The 25,928-nt window shown below is 46.2% G+C and overlaps 1 protein-coding gene across 1 annotated transcript in view; it reads right to left on the bottom strand.

Moving 5' to 3' along the window:
- stac (SH3 and cysteine rich domain) overlaps positions 1-23,931 on the bottom strand; it is a 42,368-nt gene extending 18,437 nt beyond the window's left edge. Inside the window, exons 1-5 of the mRNA XM_064301157.1 lie at positions 23,335-23,931; positions 13,124-13,445; positions 3,426-3,526; positions 637-718; positions 378-493 (exon numbers count right to left, since the gene is read on the bottom strand). Of these exons, the coding sequence (XP_064157227.1) occupies positions 378-493; positions 637-718; positions 3,426-3,526; positions 13,124-13,445; positions 23,335-23,448 (735 nt within the window). The 5' untranslated portion in view covers positions 23,449-23,931. The remainder of the gene's footprint in view (positions 1-377; positions 494-636; positions 719-3,425; positions 3,527-13,123; positions 13,446-23,334) is intronic.
- Between the last annotated feature and the right edge of the window lie 1,997 nt (positions 23,932-25,928).

Consider the following 25,928-nt stretch of genomic DNA (forward strand, 5'->3'; position numbering starts at 1 on the left):
GGCCTGTCTCGCACTCCTCCATTTGAATTTTTGGCACTCACACCGCCCCCGCCCCTGCCCCTCGTAACATTGCTCACTGCGACCGTTAGAGATGGGTTATGCCTCTTCCCCCATAAGGGGGCAAGACTTAGGCTGCAATTAGGGCCCAAATAGGGCCCACAATGTGTGTGTGAACGTTAGAGGTGAGTTAGGCCTCTACTCAGGTCGGTTAGGGTTAGGTAATGTAATTTAATGTAATGTAATGTCATGTAATGTAATGTAATGTAATGTAATGGTATGTAATGTAATGTAGTGGTATGTAATGGTAAGTAATGTAATGGTTTGTAATGGCTGTATGTTCTGGGCTCCCCAGTGTGTGCAGTTGCTGTCCCACTCACCGAATTTCGATGGGGCGAATCGGACCCGCTGCCCGTGCTGGTCCTCTTGGTTTTCTGTGCCAGGGATGTACCGAAGCGCAAGGCCTCGTACACTGGGTCTACTTTGCTCCCACAAGCTGGGGGGGCAGGGTTGGTGGTTTGGGGGGGGGGGGGGGGAGGGAAAAAGAGCTGTAAAGTCACTAGCAAAACCCACAAATCGGCATGACTTTGTTCACGCGAAACCCACCAATCACCATGACTTTGTTCATGTAAAACCTACCAATCGGCATGACTTCCTTAATGCAGCCAAACTGTTCCTGGATCAGCAAGGGAGAGCTATAGTACCTCCGGAATCCCTTAGGCTGGAGAGAGAGAGAGAGAGAGAGAGAGGGAGAAGAACAGAGAGGGAGAGAGAGAGACAGAGAGAGAGGGAGAAGGAGAGAGAGAGAGAGTTAGAACAGAGAGGGAGAGAGAGAGACAGAGAGAGAGGGAGAAGGAGATAGAGAGGGAGAAGGAGAGAGAGAGATGTATCAGTAGTGTCAGTCAAGTGCAGCAACATGGACCACACCCTGACAACCAAACGCATTTAAACACCCTTCTGAGTGACCTTCTTTTGCCCTCTGGCTTAACATTCACTCACACTTACACACATGCTTAAATCACGACCACGTTGTCCTGACAAACACGCAGTCTGGCCCCCACACAGCATTCCCGTAGGGTTCAAACGAGGGAACTTTGCTTGATCTATGTCATTTTTTCATTTATTTCACCACCACATTTCAGTATTTAACCTCAATACCCCCCCCCCCCCCCCCCCCCCCCCCGAAAGCCACCTGATAGACAGAATCAATATTTCTCATCTCACACCAGATTCTTTCCTCTCTGATCTCAGGAGCTTAGAGCTTTTTCTTTTTTTTTTTTTGGAAAAATTAAAATTTGCTCTCTTTGGGAAGCCGGCTGCTCTCCAGTACGAGGTTAGCTTTGCAGTCGGGTAAACGAAGCACAGCTGTCCTCAGTATCCATGGAGATTCACAGCGGCATCAGCAAGTTATCTGGGGTTTAGTGAACACTAAATCTCCCTGAGAAAAATTTCTGTGATTTTAGACTGCAGCGTTTCTGTGAGAAAAACATCTAATGTTTTTATCTACAGTGTTTTTGCAATAGAACACTAAGTTTTAGAGCAAAGCATACATTATAGAACACAGTGTTTCTCTGGTTTAAAAAAGACAGTTAGACCAGAATGTTTCTGTGGTTTAAAAAAAACAAAAAACCTAATTTTGGAGAACATCATTTCTGTGATTTAAAAATACATCTAATTTTGGAGCACACATTATTTCTGTGATAAAAAAACATCTAATTTTAGAGCACGTTGCTTCTGTGAGTAGGGAGTTAATTCCGTTGTTCTTTTTATAGTCTTTTGTTTTCCTGACGGAGGGCTGTCTGCTATCTGCATCTCTAAGGGTGCTTAATGAATCGCTAGAAAAACACGCAGCCTGGTCACGTTTCCTTCGCAAAAACACACCAGAAAAAAAACACCTTGTTGTCTACGCACCCCATTAATTCTGCTCATGTAGTTCCCAGTATACATAGAGCAAGCATGCATTATGTAACAGATCCAACTTATATTCATCACAAAGCTGCTGTCAACCAATGAAGCCCCATAGATCACATGGAGGTTATTTCATCATTTTACTGTGCAGTGTCAGTTATTTAAATGTGTGCCATCACGAGAGCACGTTTTTCAAGGCAAATCATTATGACTATTCTTTCATTTTTCAGAGGAAAAAATAATGTAATTCACCCAGCCATTCTGACCTTTGTACATTTGGCCGCAATCATTCAACTGGTTTTGGTGTTTTCATTGCAGTCCTCCGAGGCGAATAAGCATTTCTTAATAACACGCTTATACTTTTGGCCTAAAAATCAATGGATTCAGCCGTACGGCAACGGTTGTTGCGTTTCCAGCAATTATTTCTAAAAAAAAAGCCACAGTGCATTAGCTAATATTTGCACAACGTTGAAGCGTTGAAATATCAACACATAATCACAGCAGGAAGAGCTTGCACTTGTTTTTAAAGTAAGAGTGTATTAAAAACATCACATTTCATCAAGTAACACCAAGCGTAGAATGATTTTCTCTTCCATTGGAACCTGCCAAGGGACATAAATAGGGTACTTATTCTCTCTTTTTTTTCCATGTTGAAGGGAAGCTCTAAAAATAGAAGGCCGCTTCTAATGGAAATATTCCGCTTTTACACTTGACCCTTCAACCTCATTTTCCATCCTGCTGGAAGATGATCGTATCGTGGATCAGGTCATAGTCCTGGATCTGGAGGAAAATTTATGGATTTCTCTCCTTCCTTTCTTTCTTTCATCCTGTTTGTGACACTCCTTTTTTTTCTTTATTGTGGAAAACGTGATTCCACAATGATGGCAGAGTACATTTGGAGAGCAACAGAGGTATGGCGAGGGTTCCCCAAAATCCTTGGGTTCAACGCAGGATACACAGGGTAGAGGTTCATTTTGGGGGTTTGGATGACCCCCCCCCCCCCACCTCTCATTGTCATGCACACTCACGCTCACGTTCACCCTCTCCCGTGCACAGATGGGGGGGAGAGAGAGAGAGATAGAGAGAGAGAGAAAAAGATGGAGTGGTATGGTGAATTGTGCTACGAAGAACAGCCCAAAACACTCAAGGGCGGGGATGCTAACAAATAGGTCCCAACTCAAATTGTCTTTACTTACCAGTCAAGCACCAAGAGAAACATTTGTCATGTTAGCGTTTTTTGGCAAACACAGCAAAGGCTGCTGATGTCCTGAACTGTGTGGCCCTTCATATACCGGGACTACCAACTTCCTCCAGAAATAGCTGTTATTTCTCATCCATACATCTACAATGATGATGATGGTGATAACGGTGATGATGAAGACTGATAATGGTGATGATAATGATAATAATGACTGTAAAGGTAATGGTGATGATAGTGGTGATGATGATGATTATGGTGATGACAGTGATATTAAAGATGATGATGATGATGATGATGATGATGATGATGAAGCTCTCACCGGTTTCCCCATGCAGCGCTGCTGGCCCACACCGTTGGCACACTTGTGATGGATGCTCATTTTGCAGGCTTTGCATCGAAGGCCGTGTTTGGTGGTGGTGCCTGGCAAGAACAACAAGAGCAGACAAAGTCACCAGCCTTTCCCCCAGTCTGTCTATTTCACATGACTGTCAGATCACCTTTAACAATGGTTCTGTCTGTCTATTTCACCACAACCATCAGATCAACTTTAACAATGTTTCTGTCTGTCTATTTCACCACAACCGTCAGATCATCTTTAACAATGTTTCTGTCTGTCTATTTCACATGACTGTCAGATCACCTTTAACAATGTTTCTGTCTGCCTATTTCACCACAACCGTCAGATCAACTTTAACAATGTTTCTGTCTGTCTATTTCACATGACTGTCAGATCACCTTTAACAATGGTTCTGTCTGTCTATTTCACATGACTGTCAGATCACCTTTAACAATGGTTCTGTCTGTCTATTTCACATGACTGTCAGATCACCTTTAACAATGTTTCTGTCTGCCTATTTCACCACAACCGTCAGATCAACTTTAACAATGGTTCTGTCTGTCTATTTCACATGACTGTCAGATCACCTTTAACAATGTTTCTGTCTGCCTATTTCACCACAACCGTCAGATCAACTTTAACAATGTTTCTGTCTGTCTATTTCACATGACTGTCAGATCACCTTTAACAATGGTTCTGTCTGTCTATTTCACATGACTGTCAGATCACCTTTAACAATGGTTCTGTCTGTCTATTTCACATGACTGTCAGATCACCTTTAACAATGGTTCTGTCTGCCTATTTCACCACAACCGTCAGATCAACTTTAACAATGGTTCTGTCTGTCTATTTCACATGACTGTCAGATCACCTTTAACAATGTTTCTGTCTGTCTATTTCACATGACCGTCAGATCAACTTTAACAATGTTTCTGTCTGTCTATTTCACCACAACCATCAGATCAACTTTAACAATGTTTCTGTTTGTCTATTTCACATGACTGTCAGATCACCTTTAACAATGGTTCTGTCTGTCTATTTCACCACAACCGTCAGATCAACTTTAACAATGGTTCTGTCTGGTAAATGAAAGCAATGGAGTTCCAGAACACTGTCTTATTACTCTGAAAAATGTTTTTTTTAAAGGGTTAAGACAGTAAACACACACACGCACACACACGCACGCACACACACACACACACACACACACATACACACACACACACACAGCTGCAGGAACAGTAATTGTGGGCACTGAACTAACAGGACACACCTGAACTCAGCCAACCCACAGTAATCACATCACATCCAAACTAACAGGACACACCTGAACTCAGCCAACCCACAGTAATCACATCACACCCAAACTAACAGGACACACCTGAACTCAGCCAACCCACAGTAATCACATCACATTCAAACTAACGGGACACACCTTACCTCAGCCAACCCACAGTAATCACATCACATCCAAACTAATGGGACACACCTTACCTCAACCAACCCACAGTAATCACATCACATCCAAACTAACAGGACACACCTTACCTCAGCCAACCCACAGTAATCACATCACTCCCAAACTAAGGGGACACACCTGGCCTCAGCCAACTCATAGTAATTTAATCAGGACCAAACTAAACGGACACGCCTGACCCTCTGTTTCCCACACAGTGAGTTCTGCTTTTATTCCATTAACAGTCTCCCATTCAGCATGACCTTCCCTACGACCCATTCATACGCCTTCCAAAAAAACGAAAAACAAAACTCTTTTCTCTCCTGGCTATAGGCCAGTCCACAGTAAGTGTACTAACTGCCCTGTAAATCAGTGAAGTTTGGGTTAACTGAACATCAATGAGGCTTAACTGCATTTGGAGGATATAACACTGAGACTAAAGGGCCAAACAGAAAGCAAAAAGCAGGGGGGTGGGGGGGCAGGGGGGGGGCATAATAAATGCTAATTACAGCATCCCTGTCAGAGGCCCGCTCACACAGTGCCGAACGCTAACGAGGTGTGCAGACGGCTGGCGGAGATATCGAGGAGCCTTACCGCCATAGGTCTGTGTGAGTCGCCACGCTAATCCTGTCTGCCCGAGAGACGCTGACCAATCACAGGCCTGCCTCAGGACTCGGTCTAACCAATCACAGGCCTGCCTCAGGGCTCGGTCTAACCAATCACAGACCTGGCCTCACAGGCTTGGTCGAACCAATCGCAGAACTGCCTCACGGCTCGGTCTGACCAATCACAGACCTGCCTCACGGGCTCGGTCTAACCAATCACAGACCTGCCTCACGGGCTCGGTCTAACCAATCACAGACCTGCCTCACGGGCACGGTCTAACCAATCACAGACCTGCCTCAGGGGCTCAGTCTAACCAATCACAGACCTGCCTCACGGGCTCAGTCTAACCAATCACAGATCTGCCTCAGGCTCGGTCTAACCAATCACAGGCCTGCCTCACGGGCGTGTTCTGGAATCTCCTGGGGAGAGGAAGGGGAGTGGGAGGAGGGAGCTGATCGTTTGGTCAGAACTGAGAACCTGCCGCCCATGTCCTCGTGTGGCGCCACTGTGTAAAAAATAAAAACTGCACCTCTTTCTTAATTATGAACCCCATCTGTTTTCAGCCCTGACATATTTCCCAGATAACCCAGTTATAAGGTAAAATACAACCGCAGAATATAAAGGAATTACGTTGGAAGAGCCCTTACAGCAGACGCCTTAATGTCTGAGGCTGTCCCGGAGACCTGGAAGATCCTGTGTCACTGCCCTGCTCTGTGGCCCCGCCCCCAGGGTCCAGGAGGGCGTGGCTCTAATGCTGAGGTCACCATGGTGCTTTGCTTTTGTCCAACACAAAAATGCTTTGCATCCAGCACTCAATTGATTGATCGATTGATGCGTGCCAGGGCTAGACTTTCAAATGTCTGTCGTGTGTGTGCGTGTGAGAGTGTGTGTGTTTTGTGTGTTTGTGCGTGCGTCTGTGTTCACTTTTCAATTGATTACATAGTCCTCCATGATCCATGTTTCCAAAAACAAAATTTCCCACAAACAATACTGTACAAATACACAGCCATCCTGTCTTACACTGAGCACTGTGATTGTGGGGACTTTGGACTAGATTCACACACACCCACACATGCACACACACACACACACACACACACACGCATACACACTCAAAATTTCCGCTCACATAAAATATGATTCAGACCGAACTCAAGGATCATTCCTGAGCTCAGAATGTTCCCATAATTTTTCCTTTTTTATCATCATTCGGACATTTTCTCAGGTCCCGATTAAACAGGCACTGTCAGGTTTGGCATTTCCCAGAGACGGGACGAGGCGGGACGGGGCGGGACGGGACGGGGGGGGGGGTGGTAATTTACCTCCAGGTTCCAAAACATCATCACCTGGAAGGAAATCACCTTCCTCTCCAATGCCACACAGTTTGACACCCCTGTCTGAGAGCATAAAACTCTGAGAATGTAGATACGGTTCGAAAAGGAAAACAGGGTGCATTCAGCCAATCAGACATCAGCATTTAGCCAGGCACATAGAGGCGGTGCCATTGCTGCACTTCCATGGAGTCTCTGCCTCTATCACACAACCCAGAAAACCGTACCACAGTCTGGAAACCATGTGCTGTACGTGAAAAACATCTCCTGATTATCGGTGAAAAATGAACCTTTAGCCAATGTCAAGCTATGGAACCCTTCTGCTAATGGACCTCTTCTCTATGAATTTGAAATCATTAAAAAAGCCCATTTCTCTCACCTTAAAATCTTTTCTTTTCTTTCCCGGCAGCAGTGCACTGACTGAAATGAACAACACTGGAGTGGTGCAGCTCTGAAGCTTCACGCCTCTGCAGAATCTGCAGGGAGAGCTCTTTCGGGGAGCGGGAAAGCTCATTTGGGGAAGAGCAGTTAAATGAAGTCTGTTAATGAAGTCTGCTCCAGCTGTGAGCCACTGGGCCATCTCACTGAGAGCGCAGCTCTGCAAACTCAGTCGTTTGAGTGTGCAAACCCACCCCCCCCCCCCACACGCACACACTCACACACACTCGCATGCACACACACATACACACACACACGCACTCGCACACACACACATGCACACAGATACACACACTCACTCTCACACTCACACTCACACACACACACACACGCCCTGAGAACATCACTCTTCTTTTCTGGGGCTTTCGGTGAGAGCCAGACACAGATTAATCGCCCTGTGCTGAACTTTAAATTATCAGCGACCCAAACGGCCTCCTTATTCACTGGCACGGAAAAGACAGCTGGCGCTCTGTTTCATCAGCCGGGGGAGAGAGCGCGATCGATACCCCGGCCCCCGGAGCAGAGCCCATCAGAGCCCCCGAATGCAGCCCACGCCGATTTTACCCGGGACAGACCCCCGCAAGTCTGCGAACGAGGCCATGTCCCCGGGGAACGGCCGTCCGCTAATTCCATTTTAAAAGCCCCCTCGTGCCAAGCTGGGCTCTCTTCTCTCACCACAGCCGCTAATGACTGTTCGTTTATTTCTAAAAAAAGGACATCGTTTAGGAGCCACCCAACCGCCCCCCTGGGTGACTCTCACCTTAGGTGACTCCTTCAAGAGCTGAAATGGAACTCAATCAATCAAATTTTATTTATATATATTTCACAGCAATTGTCTCAATACGCTTCACAGACAAGCCTGGCCTAAAACCCCCACAGGAGCAAGCATAAAGCAACAGTGGCGAGGAAAATCCCCCTGTGGCAGATGGGAAGAAACCTCGGAAGGAACTGGGCCCAAGGAGGAAACCCGTCCTCCGTCGGTCGGCTCAGAGTGAACTGCGGTCGGTAACCACCGCTGTCGCCGCACGGCACGCGAAAACCGACGACCACGGGGATGTCCGCCTGTGTGCCGCGTGCCGGGTGTCGTGTCCGACCACACGGACAGAGCCGCTTCCTGACTGTGACCTCTAACCTCTAACCTCTGACGGCTTCCTGGTCCTGTGGTCGCCCTCTCGCTCGCCACTCCAAAGCAGCCCGGTTGGCGGTTTTGTTCTTCTTCGGTCAAAATTAAAATCAACGTTCGGGCCCGTAGCTGTACTTCAGAATTAACCCTCCCCCTCCCAGAGTCACTCAGCCACTCATTTATTCCCTAATTTACACACACACACTGAGAAGCTCCCCCCCAAAGCAACTGCAGTACCTCCTCCTACCGCTAGATGGCGAAAAAAGAAAACAAGTGAAATAGTCACAGTCCATAACACTCACAGCTTACCTGTCACTCATATATTTAATTAAAATACAGCTTTGTGCCTGAAATAAGGAGCAGGAAACGTTTGTCGGATCTTGGGTGAACACGGTCCGATTTCTCATTTGCAAAAAGTAATTACTTCTTGCCCGAGAACTGCCTCACCTTTGGATCATAATTACATTTCCCCAAAAGCAACAACACAAACGAGCAAATCTCCTACTGACATGATTCAGTGCCTGAATCACAATTTCATTCCTGCAAATGATGAAGAGGAGACTGGTTCATCAAAGCGATAAACCTAATAGGTGTATGCAATAAAAAAATCTAATGCATTTTCCGATTGTAGATGAATGGCAAATAAAATACCGGCACATATATGGGGGCATGTCTATTCAAGACAGAAAAAGAGTGGTTATGGTTTAGTGATTGCTCTGTAAATATTTTATTAAAGTTGTCTATCTACTGAGCACAATCCCATTATCTAAATAGCTTATTTTCTTGCATTTATATCTATCCATTCACACCGTAGGGTTTTCTGAACTGGACTGGCAACCTGTCCAGGGTGTTATTCCTGCCTTTCACCCAATGCATGGTGGGATAGGCTCCAGCACCCCCCGTGACCCTGACCAGGATAAGCGGTCTAGATAATGGATGGATGGATGGATGAATGGACAGTAGGGTTTTCTCTTTCTTACTGGCCGACAGTCCAGATATGCGTCTTATCTTGTTCCAGGCTAAGACGGCCAGGCACATAATGTGGTAATTACCACTAGTGAAAAGAAAAAACGAATTACTAAGAAACAAAAACTGAAATACTTCCTCTATTACCTAGCAATTCAAGGGACTATCTTGTAGTTATCAAAGTTGGGTTATAGCCTGAGTGTAGCTGTGTACTCCCGATTAGGCAGTACCTTCTGACAGAGGTGTTTCCAAGAAAGTGTTATCTATTCTCGCTGCCCTGTTTATACTGAAGTCCGAATGACACACTGTTCATGTTTTGACAGGGGTTCTTCAGATGTGCTTCCAAAATGCTTTTTAGGGCCAAAGACGCAAGGGAGCCCTGATCCACGTGCAAGAGCGCTGTAAAGGGAGGGGGTGGTTAGGACAATTTCAAGGGCTCTGGCAGACAGGGGCTTTCAAAATATGTTTTCAAAAAAAAAAACAAAAAAAAAAAACACAGTAACTCCCTTCACAGGCACTGTGGTTGATATGCATGCATCATAATGGGAAAACCCCCATAATGGGAAAATGCATCATAATGGGAAAACCCCATCATAATGGGAAAAACCAATGGGAAAACCCAGACCAGATCCACTGTTTTTACTTCGCTGATATCCTGGCACAGCCTGCTTTCCCACCAGACCTACGGGCCATTTATACAGCAGGTTATTTTGCTGGTAAGAAAAAAAAAGAAGTCTGGTCAGGTACTTAGCTCTAGAGTACCACCTGAAATGCCCCCAACTGGGATTTAAGCCTGCAACCCCTGATTGATAGGACTGACCTTTTCTGACCACAATACTGGCTCTTTAATCTGCTGCCACAAGAGACACAGCGAGCGAGAGAACCTTCTAGCAACCTGCGGCTTTAATTTTAGACTGAGCCGTGCAGACCTGGGTCAAATACGTATTTTTGTTTTGGATTCAGATGCTTTTCTGTGCTCTATTGATCTTGCCTGGTGTAACTGAGACTGCCAATATGACCAGAATGCGGGGTTTGCACTTTTTGAGAGTATTTCATTGGTTCCATTACACCAGACAAGATTTGAATCAAAAACAAATATGTATTTGACCCAGGTCTGGAGCCATGTATATATCTACTGGACTGTGGAATAAAATGAAGGCTTGGGAGGACAATGTGTGATAGGCTTTCCTTTACATTATGACCCATGTAGCAGACTGCACTCTCCCAAAACTGAAGGAGGACACCGCAGGAATCCGAGAGGCTAAACTAATTCTTAGGGATATTCCAAACTGAGAGTGAAAAATATGAAAATAAAATCTTTGTATTATGTACAGTATGCATTCACACTCTCGTTCACAATACACTTTCTGTAACAGATGCACAAATGTGTGTGTGTGTGTGTGTGTGTGTGCATACACACATACATTTACATGTTAAACTAAATATGCAATGTGAATCACTGTGAAAATCAGGCATCTCCACTGGTCTGCGAGCTGTCCAATTAGCAGCCATCTGTTGCCAGGCTCGGCCAATCCCGTCTCAGAATTAATTAGGAAAACAGCCGCCGCCACCCGTCTCGCCTGATCGCCAGGACCAGCCTGGCATGGACCGGAGCACGATACAAAGGAACCCTTTGGGGGGGCGGGGGGGCGGGGGGGCATGGGTAATCTGGGGTGACCCTGTTCCAGTAGTGGGTGGGATTGAATATTAAACATTATTGGTCAATTTTGATCAAATGTTACTGCCAATGCCTTTGGAAACCCTGTCTGTTTTCCTCATTGTTTTCTTCTCCCAAAGAGCCTCATCTGTGTTTTCTTGTTTTGTTTTTTTTTGTTATAAAACTTGTCAGGCTGTTTGCTCTGTCTGTTGTCAGGGAGGTGGGGTGTGTGAACGTGTGTGCCAGCTGGATGAGTGATGTCATCGGCACAGTGTTTTTTCTCTTGGCTGTAAGGCAGCGGTAGCATGCAGCCAATTAAAGAAACAGACCATTACAGAGGAGGCCAGCAGATCAGCTAACAAGCTTAATGAGGGGTGTGCAAACCAGCTAACGAGCTTAACCAGGCTGTGTGCAAACCAGCTAATGAGCTTAACAAGGCTGTGTGTAAACCAGCTAACGAGCTTAACGAGGCTGTGTGTAAACCAGCTAACGAGCTTAACGAGGCTGTGTGCAAACCAGCTAACGAGCTTAACGAGGCTGTGTGCAAACCAGCTAATGAGTTTAACGAGGCTATGTGCAAACCAGCTAACGAGCTTAACGAGGCTGTGTGCAAACCAGCTAACGAGCTTAACGAGGCTGTGTGAAAACCAGCTAACGAGTTTAACGAGGCTGTGTGCAAACCAGCTAACGAGTTTAACGAGGCTGTGTGCAAACCAGCTAAAGAGTTTCACTGGTTAATGAGTTAAGGAGTTGAATGCGTTTACCTCTCACACCATTTGGACCAGCTCCCTCCACAAAGATAGACCACAGATCTGACCTCATCACCAAATAAATCACAGTTCTCTCTTCAGAATCACATAAGCCCTGATTCCGAGTTTGTTCCCATAAAAAAAGTGGTTCTGTATTTGCCACCCGATAAAAAAAAGACATTCTACATTCAGTAGCAGAAAAAACTGGTTGTGCCGATAAATCACAGTTATGCTCTCACCATCAAAGCTGTGGATCAGCTTCAGATAAATTGTGCAGACAACCGCTCTCCCCTCCTCTTTTCTCTTTCCTCTCCTCTCTCTCCCTTCCTTTCCCTCTTTCCTCTCTACTCCTCTCCTCCTCCTCTCTTCTCTCCCCCTTTCTCCTCATCTCTTCTCTCTCTTCACCCCTCCACTCCTCTCCCCTCTATCTCTCCTCTCCTCCTCCTCTCCTCTCCCCTTCTCTTCTCCTCTCTTCTCTCTCTTCACCCCTCCTCTCGCCCTCCTCACTTCTCTCCTCTGTCTCTCCTCTCCTCTAACCAGGAGACCACTCTTTAAAATTCTGTGGCAGGGTCACCGTGTGACAGCCCACCCAGGTGGGTGCCCCAGGGCTCCAGCTAATTAGGGGGGTCCCCACAGTGCAGCATCTGCTTAGGGACCCACGGTACAGCCTGAGAGACGGACAGGAGACCATAAGCTGTGACCCCTCGCCTCACACACACGCACACACACACACATACTCACAGACGCACACACACACACACACATATGCACACACACTCACACACACACACACACACATACTCACACAGACGCACACACATACACACACAATTACACTCACACACACACACACACAGACACACACACATACATATACACACACAATCACACTCACACACACACATACACACACACACACACGTACATATACACACATACACACCGTGCCATACAGAACTGCAATATACTTGGGGCGACATAGCTCAGGAGGTAAGACCGAGTGTCTGGCAGTCGGAGGGTTGTCGGTTCAAACCCTGCCCTGGGCGTGTCGAAGTGTCCTTGAGCAAGACACCTAATCCCCAACTGCTCTGGCGAATGAGAGGCATCAATTGTAAAGCGCTTTGGATAAAAGCGCTATATAAATGCAGTCCATTTACCATTTACTACGGAAGAGTGGAGTATTTATGAAATTTATTCCATTGCTGTCCCTTTACAAGAATTTACAAGCCACAATGCCTGAAGGCAGCAATAGTTCACATATTAGCCGATGTAAGGGGAAAGTGTTGCATTAATTTGACCTTTACATTACGGTATTTACGCGTGTTTTCCTGTGGGATGGCATCGCGGCACTCACCCACGATCATGTGATTGCAGACGTCGCAGAAGGTGGGCTTCTTGAAGACGTGCTCCAGGAAGCTGTGGGCGGCGGAGGCGGCGTCGTTCTGGGCGGGGCCTGTCCTGACGGGGGAGCAGAGGGAGGGGGCGGAGCCGGGGACGGGGGCGGGGGCGGCGCCCGGCAGGTCGCTGGCGCTCAGGTGACCCACGCTGACGCTCACCTGCGGGAGCAGGTCCACCTGCAGCCGCACGTCGCTGTTGGCCCGCTGGAAGAAGTTGTCGGCGCTCTTGCTGCGCAGGCTCTTGGTCTTGAAGGACAGCGACCGCTTCAGCTTCTGTAGCTGAAGGGGGGGAGAGCGAGGGGGGGGGGGGGAGTGAGGGGAGGGGGGGGAGAGCGAGGGAGGGAGGAGTGGCAGGAAGTCCAATTTCAGTTAATTACATTATAGGCATACAGCAGACGCTCTTATCCAGAGCGACTTACACAACTTTTTTTTTTACATAGCATTTACATCCATTTATACAGCCGGATATATACTGAAGCAATGCAGGTTAAGTACCTTGCTCAAGGGTACAACGGCAGTGCCCTACCCAGGAATCGAACCTGCGACCTTTCGGTTACAAGCCCAGTTCCTTTCCCACTACGCTACGCTGCCGCCAGTTCAGTTCAACTTCGCATGTGCAGCATTTTTTTTTATTTCCCAGAGATTGTGTTACAAAGACAGATCCTTCAGAGGAAAGCGAGCGAACGGGGAGAGCGCGGCTTACAGGAAGAGGCTCTTATGGGGCCCCAGAGGACCCCGCTGGAAGCAGCCATCACCCGAAACCATCTGCCAAACGAATCTAACGGAGATTACGCAACAGGACGTTCACCCGGGAGGAAGATGAGAAGAGTGTCTCCCTCCGGAGACCGAGATATCGCCTCTCCCTTGTACTCCCGCTCGCCACATAAGCGTTTACGCTGCAACAGACATCGTAATACGCCAGCTACTGGGTTATGATATCGCAATTTCCTCATATCGTAATGAGTCACTCAATAGCCCATTTAGCTCTATCTGTGATTACACATCAGCGTTCAGCGCGCCATTCTCCACCAGAGCGGCTTGCACAGAAAACATTTTTTACTAACTGTTACTGTTTATACGTCCAGATATTTACTGCAGCAATTCAGGTGAAGTGCCTTGCTCAAGGGTACAACCGCAGTCCCCAAAGCGGCAATCGAACCCACAACCTTTGATTGATGGAAACTACAAAAACCTGGACTGGAGTTTGACATGTCAGGTTTACATGGCCCACAACAGGGGTACACAATGAGGACAGACCCGTTTCAGGATTTTGTGGCAACAGCCTATTCGTAATCAGGCAAACGGCCTAATGATATTTTTGACCCTGATCCCGTAGAGCCGCAGGGTCTGCTGGGGTCCCCGGCCCTGGTCCCGTAGAGCCGCGGGGTCTGCTGGGGTCCCCGGCCCTGGTCCGTGAGATGGTCGCGGCACGGGTCTGGCTGCGGGTCGCCCGCCCTGGTCCTGGAGAGCTCAGGTCTGCTGGGTCCCCAGCCCTGGTCCTGGGAGCCCGGGGTCTGCTGGGTCAACGCGGTCGCAGCCTCTGGTCCTGAGAGCCGGCGTGGGTCGTGCTGGGGTCCCCTTCAGCCCGTCTGGTCCCGGTGAGAGCTCCTCCAGTGGTCTGCTGGGGTCGCTGTTCCAGCCCTGGTCCCTGGGAGGAGCCACCGGGGGTCTGCTGGGGGTTCCCAGTCGATATCCTGCGAGCGTTGTCTCTCTGGCCTAGCGTTCACACCGCGCTGTCCTCTGTGGCTGGTTCTGAACATCCCACGGGTCGACTTCTACCCTCAAAGGGTCCTGCCAAAATATTCCAGCTCCTCCAAGATCCTTTTGATCCCCCCCCCCCCCCCCCTTCCGGAGTTCCAAGAGTCTTAAAGCTGAGGCGTTTTTTCAGGCACCACACGATCACCAGCGTTACGACCACCAGGGGGGCTTTCTCCCGTTCCCCCTCCCCTGAGGCGCTAATGCGACGAATCCGGAAACACGGAACATTTCCCCCCTCCCTGCCCCCCCCTCCCCTGACCGCCACGGCCTCTCTTCATCAGCTGAGCTCCGCTTCGCTGCCCCGGGCGAGAGACCGAAGGACACGCTGTTTCTTTCCCCCACATAATTTTCCTTATGAATTATGGCTGGTATTGTGGCTTGAAGTGGCCGTGAAGTCAAAAGCTGAACATAAGAGAAAAAACAGGAAGTACCAGCTCAGCGGGAAATCGAATGAGTCAGCCGCCAGGGTACAGCTACACTCCGCCGCTCCGCTGCACCTTTCCGATAAAGCCAGGGATAAAAAATCGCTTGATTGCGTTTTTTTTTCTGTCGCGGAAAGAGGGGGGATTTTATCGCTTAAACGGGGGTGGGCTGTGATCCCGCAGCGATGGGATCTGCTCCCCCAGAGCAGCTAGTGTGAGAGTTTCTGCTGGAGGGGTTTGGCAAGCAGGGGGTCCCCCTAGGGTATTTTAACCATCCCACTACATCAAGGCGCTCCGACCCTCTCCCTGCCCTGAGCCCCTTTTAACTCTCTCCCTGTCCTGGTCCCATTTCGACTCTCTCCCTGCCCTGATCCCATTCTGACTCTCCCTGTCCTGAGCCCATTCCGACTCTCTCCCTGCCCTGAGCCCCTTTTAACTCTCTCCCTGTCCTGATCCATTCTGACTCCCTTCCTGACCCTTCGAGTCTCCCTTCTGGTCCATCGACTCTCTCCCTGTCGTGATCCCATTTCGACTCTCTCCCTGTCCTGAGCTCATTCCGACTCTCTCCCTGCCCTGATCCCATTCCGACTCTCTCCCTGCCCTGATCCCATTCCGACTCTCTCCCTGCCCTGATCCCATTCCGACTCTCTCCCTGTCCTGATCCCATTCCGACTCTCTCCCTGCCCTGATCCCATTCCGACTCTCTCCCTGTCCTGATCCCATTCCGACCCTTGGATCCAATCTGAAACAGACAGCTACAGGCAGCTATGATCCAGGGAAAAGGAGCGTGTGGAGGCAAGGTTACAAATCCACTCCTGGCAGTCGGGTAACATCCAATCAATGACCCTCATGAACAGGCAGGGGTGAGGTTGAGGTCACTGGCCGGAGACTAAAACCAGAAGAATATGAATTTTTATTTAATAGATAATAGGCTCATTAAGTACTATGAAACCGTATGCAATATTATGATTGAAATTAGTCTCTTTTTTTTGCTTGCAGCTGATGAAAGTTTGAGAAATGCCACTGACTCTCCTTCTACTCCTAAATGAGTGGGTAAGACTCAGACAGGCTCCCTCCACAGCGAACAACCATGGCAGCCAGAGAGTGTAAACAGTCAGCACAGATTTGATAAAAACACCCATTTTTTTTAAAAATTAACAATTGTACAGAAACATACTCTTTCTTTTAACCTATGAAGTCCAACTTTCCGTGCGTAGAGCAGCCCCGTACAGCCTCAAACAAAGGACATGTCACGATGAACTGGGACAGATCGTCTCCCTGGTTCTTTCCAGCACTGGCACACCTCAGTGGGTGATCGCTGGAATCTACGGACTATTATTGGACATGCGTTGGATGAGCCGTTTTTGTGTTATCACACCTCTGATGAGTGGACCGATCGACCAATCACGGCTTGCAAGGTCGGTCACATGCAGACTTTCGCTGCATGCTATGTGGCATATTGATCCTGCAACGCCGATTAGGAAACAATCAATGCAACCCATCCCCAACCCTATCACCACCCCGCCCCCCCCCCCTTCCGAGCAGCCCAGTTGAATTCTGGGAGATCAGTGAAGCGCCCCTCAACCAGAAGTTGCTTTCATGTTATTGATTGAGCCAGCAGCATCCTAATTGAAAGTACACAGCAGAAGTAATTCTAATAAAAATTCATTTCCCCATGAATAATTATGGTATTTAATTCCAGTAGGGCTGTTAGCCTGATAAATGCCAAATGAATCATTGCTTGCAGAGCAAAGACAGTATGGAAACTGCTGCTGCTGTTAAGGAGAAACCGTAGAGTTGACTGCTGCTCACACACCACAAACAATAACAAAATAAATACATTTGCTTTAAATATTTACAGAATAAATGCGCAATATAAGCAGGAATATTCCTTAAACGTATACATGGCTAGCATATCATCAGAAATGAGTTTGGCGTCAGACCACAGACCCTAGACACTTGGATCTGGCCCTTGTTCAGACATATTGCTCATGTCCTTTTCTGGCAGATACCCCTTGTATCCTGGTTTAACATCAAAACCAGCCTCTGGTTTGTTAAGGTTGATTAATAATGTTAATTCAGCTATGTGACACAGTGTTGAACACACTGCGGTTTCGGCTTAGTAGCCTTTTCTTTTTTCCTTGAACAATTCATTTACCACAAATGACTTTAATTCAGTGACCAAGTCTCCAAGATTTCCATGTTCAGGACTTCAGCTAATAGGTCTATCAATTAATCCATTTGAATACATTCACTTTCATACGGAATCATTTTTAGACACAGACTGCTACACAAAATAAAAGTGTTTGTCATCAGAGAGCGGATCTGACTAATTAAAAGTCCTTAAAATGAATTTGGAATGTTAATTCAATGAGAACACGAATTTCTGATTCTGAAATAATGTGGCGTTAAAAGGTTATATCATCCCTCGTTAGACATCAAAAGTTTCTCATTAAAATAGAAATCAATTAAGAGCTCATTATACTTCAGAAATTGCATTAATGGTTGTGATGGTGTTTTACGGCTGTGGGACTCAGCGTGTGTCAAAACTGGGAGGAGGAACATGCCATTGGTCGTTCACAACCAATCATTCTGTTTCGCTCCAGAGAGAAAAGCTTTAGATGGTTTCAGTCCAGTCTGTTACCATTGCATTTACATTAGAGGCATTTAGCAGAAGCTCTTATCCAGAGCGACTTCCACAACTTTTTACACAGCGTTTACATTGCATCCATTTATACAGCCAGATATATACTGAAGCAATGCATTTGTGCTCAAGAGCACAACGGCAGTGTCCTACCCGCTAATCAAGCCTGTGACCTTTAGGTTACAAGACCAAATTATTGCCCACTATACTGCACTGCCACCCACATTTAAAGTCAACTCATTGTACAGTAGCTCCACCCATTGTTGGGTTCGTCCAAGTCACTCCCCATGATTTCTGTCACCAAGAGCCTAACTTTACTGTGAATATTAAAGTGGGGGGGGGTTGAAATGCATAGACCCCCAAGAACTGCAACACTCGAGGGAGGTCGGCGTGGGGGGGAGGTTGGGGCACGTGCCTCTGGAAGAATTTTTTAAGAGAACAGCTATGAAATGATCATATCTAGAGGAATTGCAAGGTGGGGGGGGGTCTTCAGACTACTGATCAGTACATTCCAATCACATCACAAAATCCTCATTGCCTATCCCTCATTTTTTACATTTTGAATTTTAAAAATTTATATATTTATGAGCTTCTTTTATGAGCCCTAAATGACTCCATGTCATTCCAGCATGTTCTGTGAATACAAAATGGATTATAGTTTTTACTGTCATCATGATTCATATTATGGCTATAAATTACTGTACAAAAGGAGTATTGTACCTTACTGGACCTGTGTTTGTAGTTGTTCCAATGACCTTGGGTATGCATTTATTGTACGTTGCTTTGGATACAAGCGTCTGCCAAATAAATGCAATGTAATGTAATGATGGCTTTCATTATTGTTATTGCTATTATTATAATTATTATTATTTGTAGTAGTAGTTACAGTAGTGGGTATTATTAGTTGTATAAATATTTTTATTGATCACAATAACCAGTCATGATCATAATTATTACCTATGCCAGGGAATACTTATATCTCGACTAGCATCTAAAACGTTCAGGAAAAAACGTGTCCAGAGGTCTATTTCCACGCTTGTTCAGCGCACCGAATATGATTGAATGTCAGTGGTGTAGCTTTCAGCGCACCGAATATGATTGGACGTCAGTGGTGTGGCTTTCAGCGCACCGAATATGATTGGACGTCAGTGGTGTAGCTTTCAGCGCACTGAATATGATTGGACATCAGTGGTGTGGATTTCAGCGCACCGGATATGATTGGATGTCAGTGGTGTGGCTTTCAGCAGAGAGAGGAGGACAGAAGTTATATTACTCACACACAATCCGCCACAGCGTGACGGCCGCTGGTGGCCGAAAACACCTTCAGAAGAACCGGGGGAGCCAATGAGAGCTCTTTTCATCTCTTAAAGACTAATTCTGTCCACGGCCCCCCTGGAGGAACGCCATCAATTATGCATGCCGAATAACAAAAAACTTGAATGTCTAGGACGGAGTGTAGCACAGTGGGTAAGGAACTGGGCTTGTAACCGAAAGGTCGCAGGTTCGATTCCTGGGTAAGGACACTGCCGTTGTACCCTTGAGCAAGGTACTTAACCGAAATTGCTTCAGTATATATCCAGCTGTATAAATGGATACAATGTAAAATGCTATGTAAAAAAGTTGTGTAAGTCGCTCTGGATAAGAGCGTCTGCTAAATGCCTGTAATGTAATGTAATGTCTCGTTACACCGTCAAAAAAAAAAAAAAAATTATCGTGCCTCATATCATCAAAACCACCATATATTTCCCTTTCGTGGAACACGCCAATCGGTTGACGGCACACCCGGCGGAGAAGCGTCGCAGTGAAGCAGGGACGCGTGGGGCGGCTGGAGCTGCTCTCCTGAAATGCGACGCGCAGCCAAAGTAACCCCGAAATGCGACGCAAACCGAATACTGAAATGCGACGAGCAGAAAATTTTTTTCTGAAATGCAATGTCAAGTGAAAAATGTCCTGAAATGCAGTGTAATGAACATCACAGCCGCACAGGTGCTGCAAAAACTCTCCTGAAATGCGAAAAGCATCCTTAAACACAATTTACAGCAAAAATCCTCTTTTAACGTGACACGCAGGGAAAATCTTCATGAAACACATGCAGCTTCAGACCACAGCCAGAACAGCGGAGCAGATAACATCCACTCACAGGTCCGGACCTTCCTCACCCAACGAAGGTGGTCAAACCCTAAACATGAGGCAGCCAACCCAGGTCCCAGTGAGCAGAAGGGTCTCAGCATACTTTAATGTATCAATTAAAGTAGTCAATTAACACAGTTAACTCGCCTACTGGGTCTAAAGTGGACATTGTATTTAAGGGGAAAATAAAAAGGGGTAGATGCTGGGGACCTCCAGGACCTGGGTGGGCCAAACCTGCCCTGAACCCTTCCACTGTCTGTCCAAAGCATGGCTAGTTCTGGTTCTGCAGCGCCAGTGCTTGTGCAGGCTGTAATTTAGACCAGTTTCCCTGTCTCAATTAGCTAATTACCGCCATTCACTAACGCCAGTTCACTTGTAGATTACGTTACAGTAAAACATTTTAACACAGGGACGCATGAACCCTTGAGCTGTCACTCGTGAGCTCACCGATTCTTTAGGTAAAAAGCAGCTCACGAGAGTGATTGGGGCTAATTAAATTGCAGCCACCGCTGGTAGCTATCCCCAGCATTCACTTACTGTTCTTTCTTCAGAGGCGAACCGGCCAGCTGTGTGACTTACGTATCAAACTCTGAGGTCTCAAACTCCAGTCTCTGCTGGTTTCTGTGATTTCCTTTCAATCACCAGGCAGTTTTAGGCCTTGGAAACAAGGTGCGTGGACACGTTATCCAATCAATTACTTAAACTAAGCATAGAAGTGCAGGTTTAACTCCAGTCCTGAAGGGCCGCACTGTCTGCAGGTTTAACTCCAGTCCAGGAGGGCCACAGTGTCCACTGGTTTTCAAGGCGTTTTTGGCACCAGGGGTTCATTTAAGTCATTGATTGGCTAAGGAATCCACACACCTGGTTCTCAGGGCCTTAATTTGTAGCTGATTGAAAGGAAACCACAAAAACCCTTGGGATTCAGTTTGACACGCCTGCTCTACACTGTCCACTAGCCGAGACAATGGTGAGGATGCAGGGGCAGGAGATGATGTTGCTCTGTCACTTTAAGGCCACAGCACACACTGAACCTCCACTTAACCCTTTAAGATGTGAGGTCATAAATATGCAATCAGAATGTTCTTAACTTGACATTCTAATGCTGATGTCACAATCACTGCTGGTGACTGAAAGCAAGACATAGAATTTCAGACCTAGAATTTAGAACAACAACAAAAAAAACCTAATTCCGAAAAACATTCTCTTCAAAGGGCTGAATCTCACCACAGACACAGCCCCCCCTTCTGTGTAACCCTGCCACCAATCAACCAGGAAGCAGACCTTGATTTGTTGCCAGGTTACCGTACATTAATAAGAATAAAACATCAGTTGTGGACTGAGTCAAGCACCATTAAAAAAATATTGGCCAGCATTAGCAGTGCCCAGGGTGGCCTGGCGAACTGCACTCACAAGGGAGACAATGAGGGACATGTTTTTATACAGGATGTGTAAATAAGGGGCTGGTGCACTATTTCACAAGGAGCTGACAGACGTATCCCCAGGCAGACAGACAGATGGACATGGAAAACAGAGACACATCTGGAGATAAACAAAAACATAGAAAACTCAGGCGGATGGACAGATGGACAGACAGACAGATAGACAGATAGACAGACAGATAGACAGATAGATAGATAGATAGATAGATAGATAGATAGATAGATAGATAGATAGATAGATAGATAGACACTTTTTATCCTGTAAGAGGAAATTTTCCTTTGCTTCTCATTGCACTTGGTCTGTGTGGAGTGACAGGACAGGGCACACAAGGGTGGTGGGGGTTGGCACAGGTCATACCTGCTGCCAGGTGTCTAGACTGTAGGAAGTGCTGTGGCAGTCCCCAGGGCTAACTGCTAAAGCTGTAGCTGAGGCTAAGTGCCAACAGGAAGGTTAAGGCTAAAGCAAAATGCTAACAGCGAGGGCGAGCATATATCCCAATCTGAAAGGTCAAGCAAAGTACTAACAGGATTATCTTCCTGTGCCATAGGGAACATTCCAGTGCAAAATGTGCTGCGGCCCAAGGTCCTTCTACACACACAAGGCACACAGTCACGCACAGAAACACAAAACAAACTGCACAAGCTCACGCGCGCACGCACATGTACACACACACCCGCCAAGCCAAAACAACTGCACACGTCACGTGCACACACACGGTGCAACAAAAGCGCATGCACGACGGCACGCACCCACACATATACACGCACAAAACACACAAAAACAAAAACAGGCACGGGTGTATTCACAGAGAGGAACTAAATACAGAGACAAGAAAGTCAGGTAATTTTTCTTAAGAGAAAGTAATTTATAAGATGAAAGAATTCATAGAGCGGTCCCACAGTTCTCTCTGGTGGCTTCACAGACAGCATCGCGGCGAACAGTGAGCGAAGGCTAATCTATAACAACCTGTCCAATAGTTCACGGCTAATTGTTGTACTCAAGGCTACAAGTGACCAAGAAAATTGGTTCTGGACTATAAAAGTAGGCAAAGTGCTAAGAGCGCCACTGCCATTATCCCACCACGATTATACTTTCAGTGTAATTTTATTTTTTTTATTTTAATTTATTTATGAACATACCCAAAGCTTTTTTAGCTGGCTTCAGGCTTTGCAATAAGTCGTGATTTGACATTTTATTGGCTTAAACGTATAACAGCAGAATTTTACGCAGATAAGTAAACTGAAAACATGGTAATTCCTTTTAAGGAAAAAAAAACCGTAATTCTGCGGAATGAACCTGAATTGTACACATACATCCGCTATGATATTTCATTGGGAGCGATCGATTTTTGATTCCGCCGATGAAGCCTTGCCTGTTGGCATCTACATTACGCACAAGACCGAAAAACAAGTAAGAACTCTTGAATTACAACATTAAACACCACCAACAGGCTAAGGAGACAGCCAAAATGCATTTTCAAGCCAGTAGCCTACTTTACGCGGGGAAATAAAATATTTTATCATGATAGCAGCATTTTCAATAAATAAATAAAAAACCTGTTTAATAAAAGGGCAATTATACACTTGACGCGTGTCAGTTTAAATTCGTTTTTGTCATTCTGTAGATCAGGTTTATTTTAAAAGCAGGCGAACGTCTTCAGAGCGCAGCAGGAAGCACTGCACGCGATGTTTCTTGGTTTTTCTACATTTTGTCCCCCCCCCCATAACCTACTAAACGACAAACCAGACGACAGACAGAGGTTATATTAGGCTACCTTTGATTCCTGCTGGCTGATGCTGGACGACGGTGATTGAGGCAGCACGTGCTGATCCCGATCGTTTTCTTTACCGACGCTGTTGTCCGGGATCACGTTCGCCGGTGGAATCATATTTCATCTGATTGTTTTTTTCCCCTCCTTCTTTCTTTTTTGAAATCAGTCTCGTCTCTTCTATCCTGCACTCCGCGTCCTCTTCGACTGTCTATGTTTTCTTACATTCTGATTATGTGAAAGCACTTCGGTAACCTACTGACTTAGTCCGGCGTCAAAGAGCATCCCACTTTTTGTGGTATCTCCTGTTTTTCGTTGATAATCTTTGCGCAGATGATCCAAGAGAATCAATCCCAGAAAGTAAGTTATATAAAAAAAAACTTGACCAATAAAAATAAGAACTAAGAATATTTAGGAATATGCGGAATAAAAATCGTATACGGTGAAGAAACACAAATCTTGAAGTGATTTAGATGTATAGCGGGTGTCTTCATAAGGGAAAAATAGATTTTTCGGTGATCTTTCTCCAACAGCCTATTGCAGAAGGCAAGATATGCGCTTGTACTATCGTTGTAAGGACAAGGCAACGATTTGAGCGGTCAGATGGCAGCGACAGTCACTTTGGTAGTGGGCGTGTGGGTGTGTGCGCGTCTGATGGCGTTGGGAGGAGTTTAGCCACGACAAGACCGGCAGGGCTTTAAAAGCCAAGCACTTCGGACATTCAACGGCCGATGTTATCCACATCACTGCTGTTTACGTTACTAATTTATGTTATGAGTTATGCAGTCAGGACCTCCAACTATCTGCTTGGATATTAAAGCTGTAAGCTTGTGATATTCGGATTCTGTTCCTGTGGAATTCGTGGCCGTTCCTTTTTACTTTTTCATTTGTCTTGCGTGTGTGTGCGTGTGTAACATCGCATTCTCTGGATCGTTTATAAGTAAACCTACACCCGAAAGGATATGATTATATATAAACTTGTGGCCTCCAGCCTTGTAGTCCACAAAAGCTATAGCCACGCGGACTCCGCCTCCGTAAACAAAGACACAACACTAGTGGAATGCCAGCGCGAGCTCCACCGGTACTCCTTCAAATTACGTCAGACCACATTATGTAGTGCTGGCTAATGCACACGAAAACCCATAACACTCCCCCCAGCGATATATGAAATGCTCAGTGAAAGGGAAAATATTATGAAACAGAATCGATGTAAGCTACTGATGGCGTTACTAGGTTTCACTAATAACGCTAACATGACCAGAGTGGCTTTTAGAAGACTGGCCAAAAACAGTAAAAGCATTTCAAATAGAAAAATTCTGACATAAGTGATGATTTTATCAGGGACATTCAATTTGTACTTATTTATTCGTCATTTGTGTGTGCGTGTGTGTGTGTGTGGAGGGAGGATGCTGATGTAGACTATGTCTTCAGTGTGAGATTCAGGTCTCTGTTTTTACATTTATCTATTTAGGTAACATTATGTAGCTATATTTTAACTATAACTAACTGGTCTATCTTGTGAGTGGAAAGAACATTTAACCTTTTCCCCCTAATAACATTTTTAGAAATCTTCAACAGTCTTTTTTTCATACACTACGGTAATCAGCCGAACCAAACGATTTCCCGCGGCGACACTTCCAGGAAACTTCTGAGGCGCAGTACCACAATGCCAGGAGGATTCATTTCAGGGAACTGGCGAAATATAACGTCAACGTGCGCGTGCTCAATTAGCCAAAAACCGCTTAACTCCCATGCAGTTGCGATTTCCCATAATGATACCGTGCGTTAAACAAGAATGTCATGGTTACGGGAGAATGCTTTCTTAAGACCGTGCTTAAGTGTGTGCCAGCTGCCGAAACAGAAATCAACTCCAGGCCAGGTCTGTGTCGGTTATGGGCCAGAGTAAGCAAGTCACTCGCTATCCGGGACGATAGCTGACTAGACAGTTTGTGTTTTGTTGTGCGTTCCTGGACATTGCATGTGTGTGGAGTAGAATATGTGCGTGCATGATTGTCTTTGTTTATATTGAATTATGACCATCATTAAGTAATTTTTTTGCATCCAGTAGCACAACTCGATGTCATAGCGTGAAGCTATGCTTCCATCATGTGTGGTCTGGATAAAACCATGACGAAGCCAATTACTAATGTTTTTTTGTTTGTTTTGTTTTTCAGGCGTAATATAGTAAATCAAACCCACTTTAATTAAACTTTTGACGGAATGGGAGTTTCCACACCAATAATCTGTCTGTTGCTAAGTAGTCATTAAAAGCAGGTCAAACTGATTGCACTCCACGGTCCAAACAACAAGGCCGTGCTCTAGGATTTGTCATTTTCTAAACAATAATGTAATGTTATTCACGGCCTCAGGGCATCTGTAGCAAACAGATGGGGGCGACATAGCTCAGGAGGGTTAAGAGCGATTGTCTGGCAGTCGGAGGGTTGCCGGTTTGATCCCCGCCCTGGGCGTGTAGAAGTGTCCCTTACACCTAACCCCTAATTGCTTCCAACGAGCTGATTGGTACCTTGCATGACAGCCTTTCACCGTTGGTGTGTGAATGGGTGAATGAGAGGCATCAATTGTAAAGTGCTTTGGATAAA

This window comes from Anguilla rostrata, chromosome 1 (genome assembly GCF_018555375.3).
Source record: "Anguilla rostrata isolate EN2019 chromosome 1, ASM1855537v3, whole genome shotgun sequence".
Classification (NCBI taxonomy): Eukaryota; Metazoa; Chordata; class Actinopteri; order Anguilliformes; family Anguillidae; genus Anguilla; species Anguilla rostrata.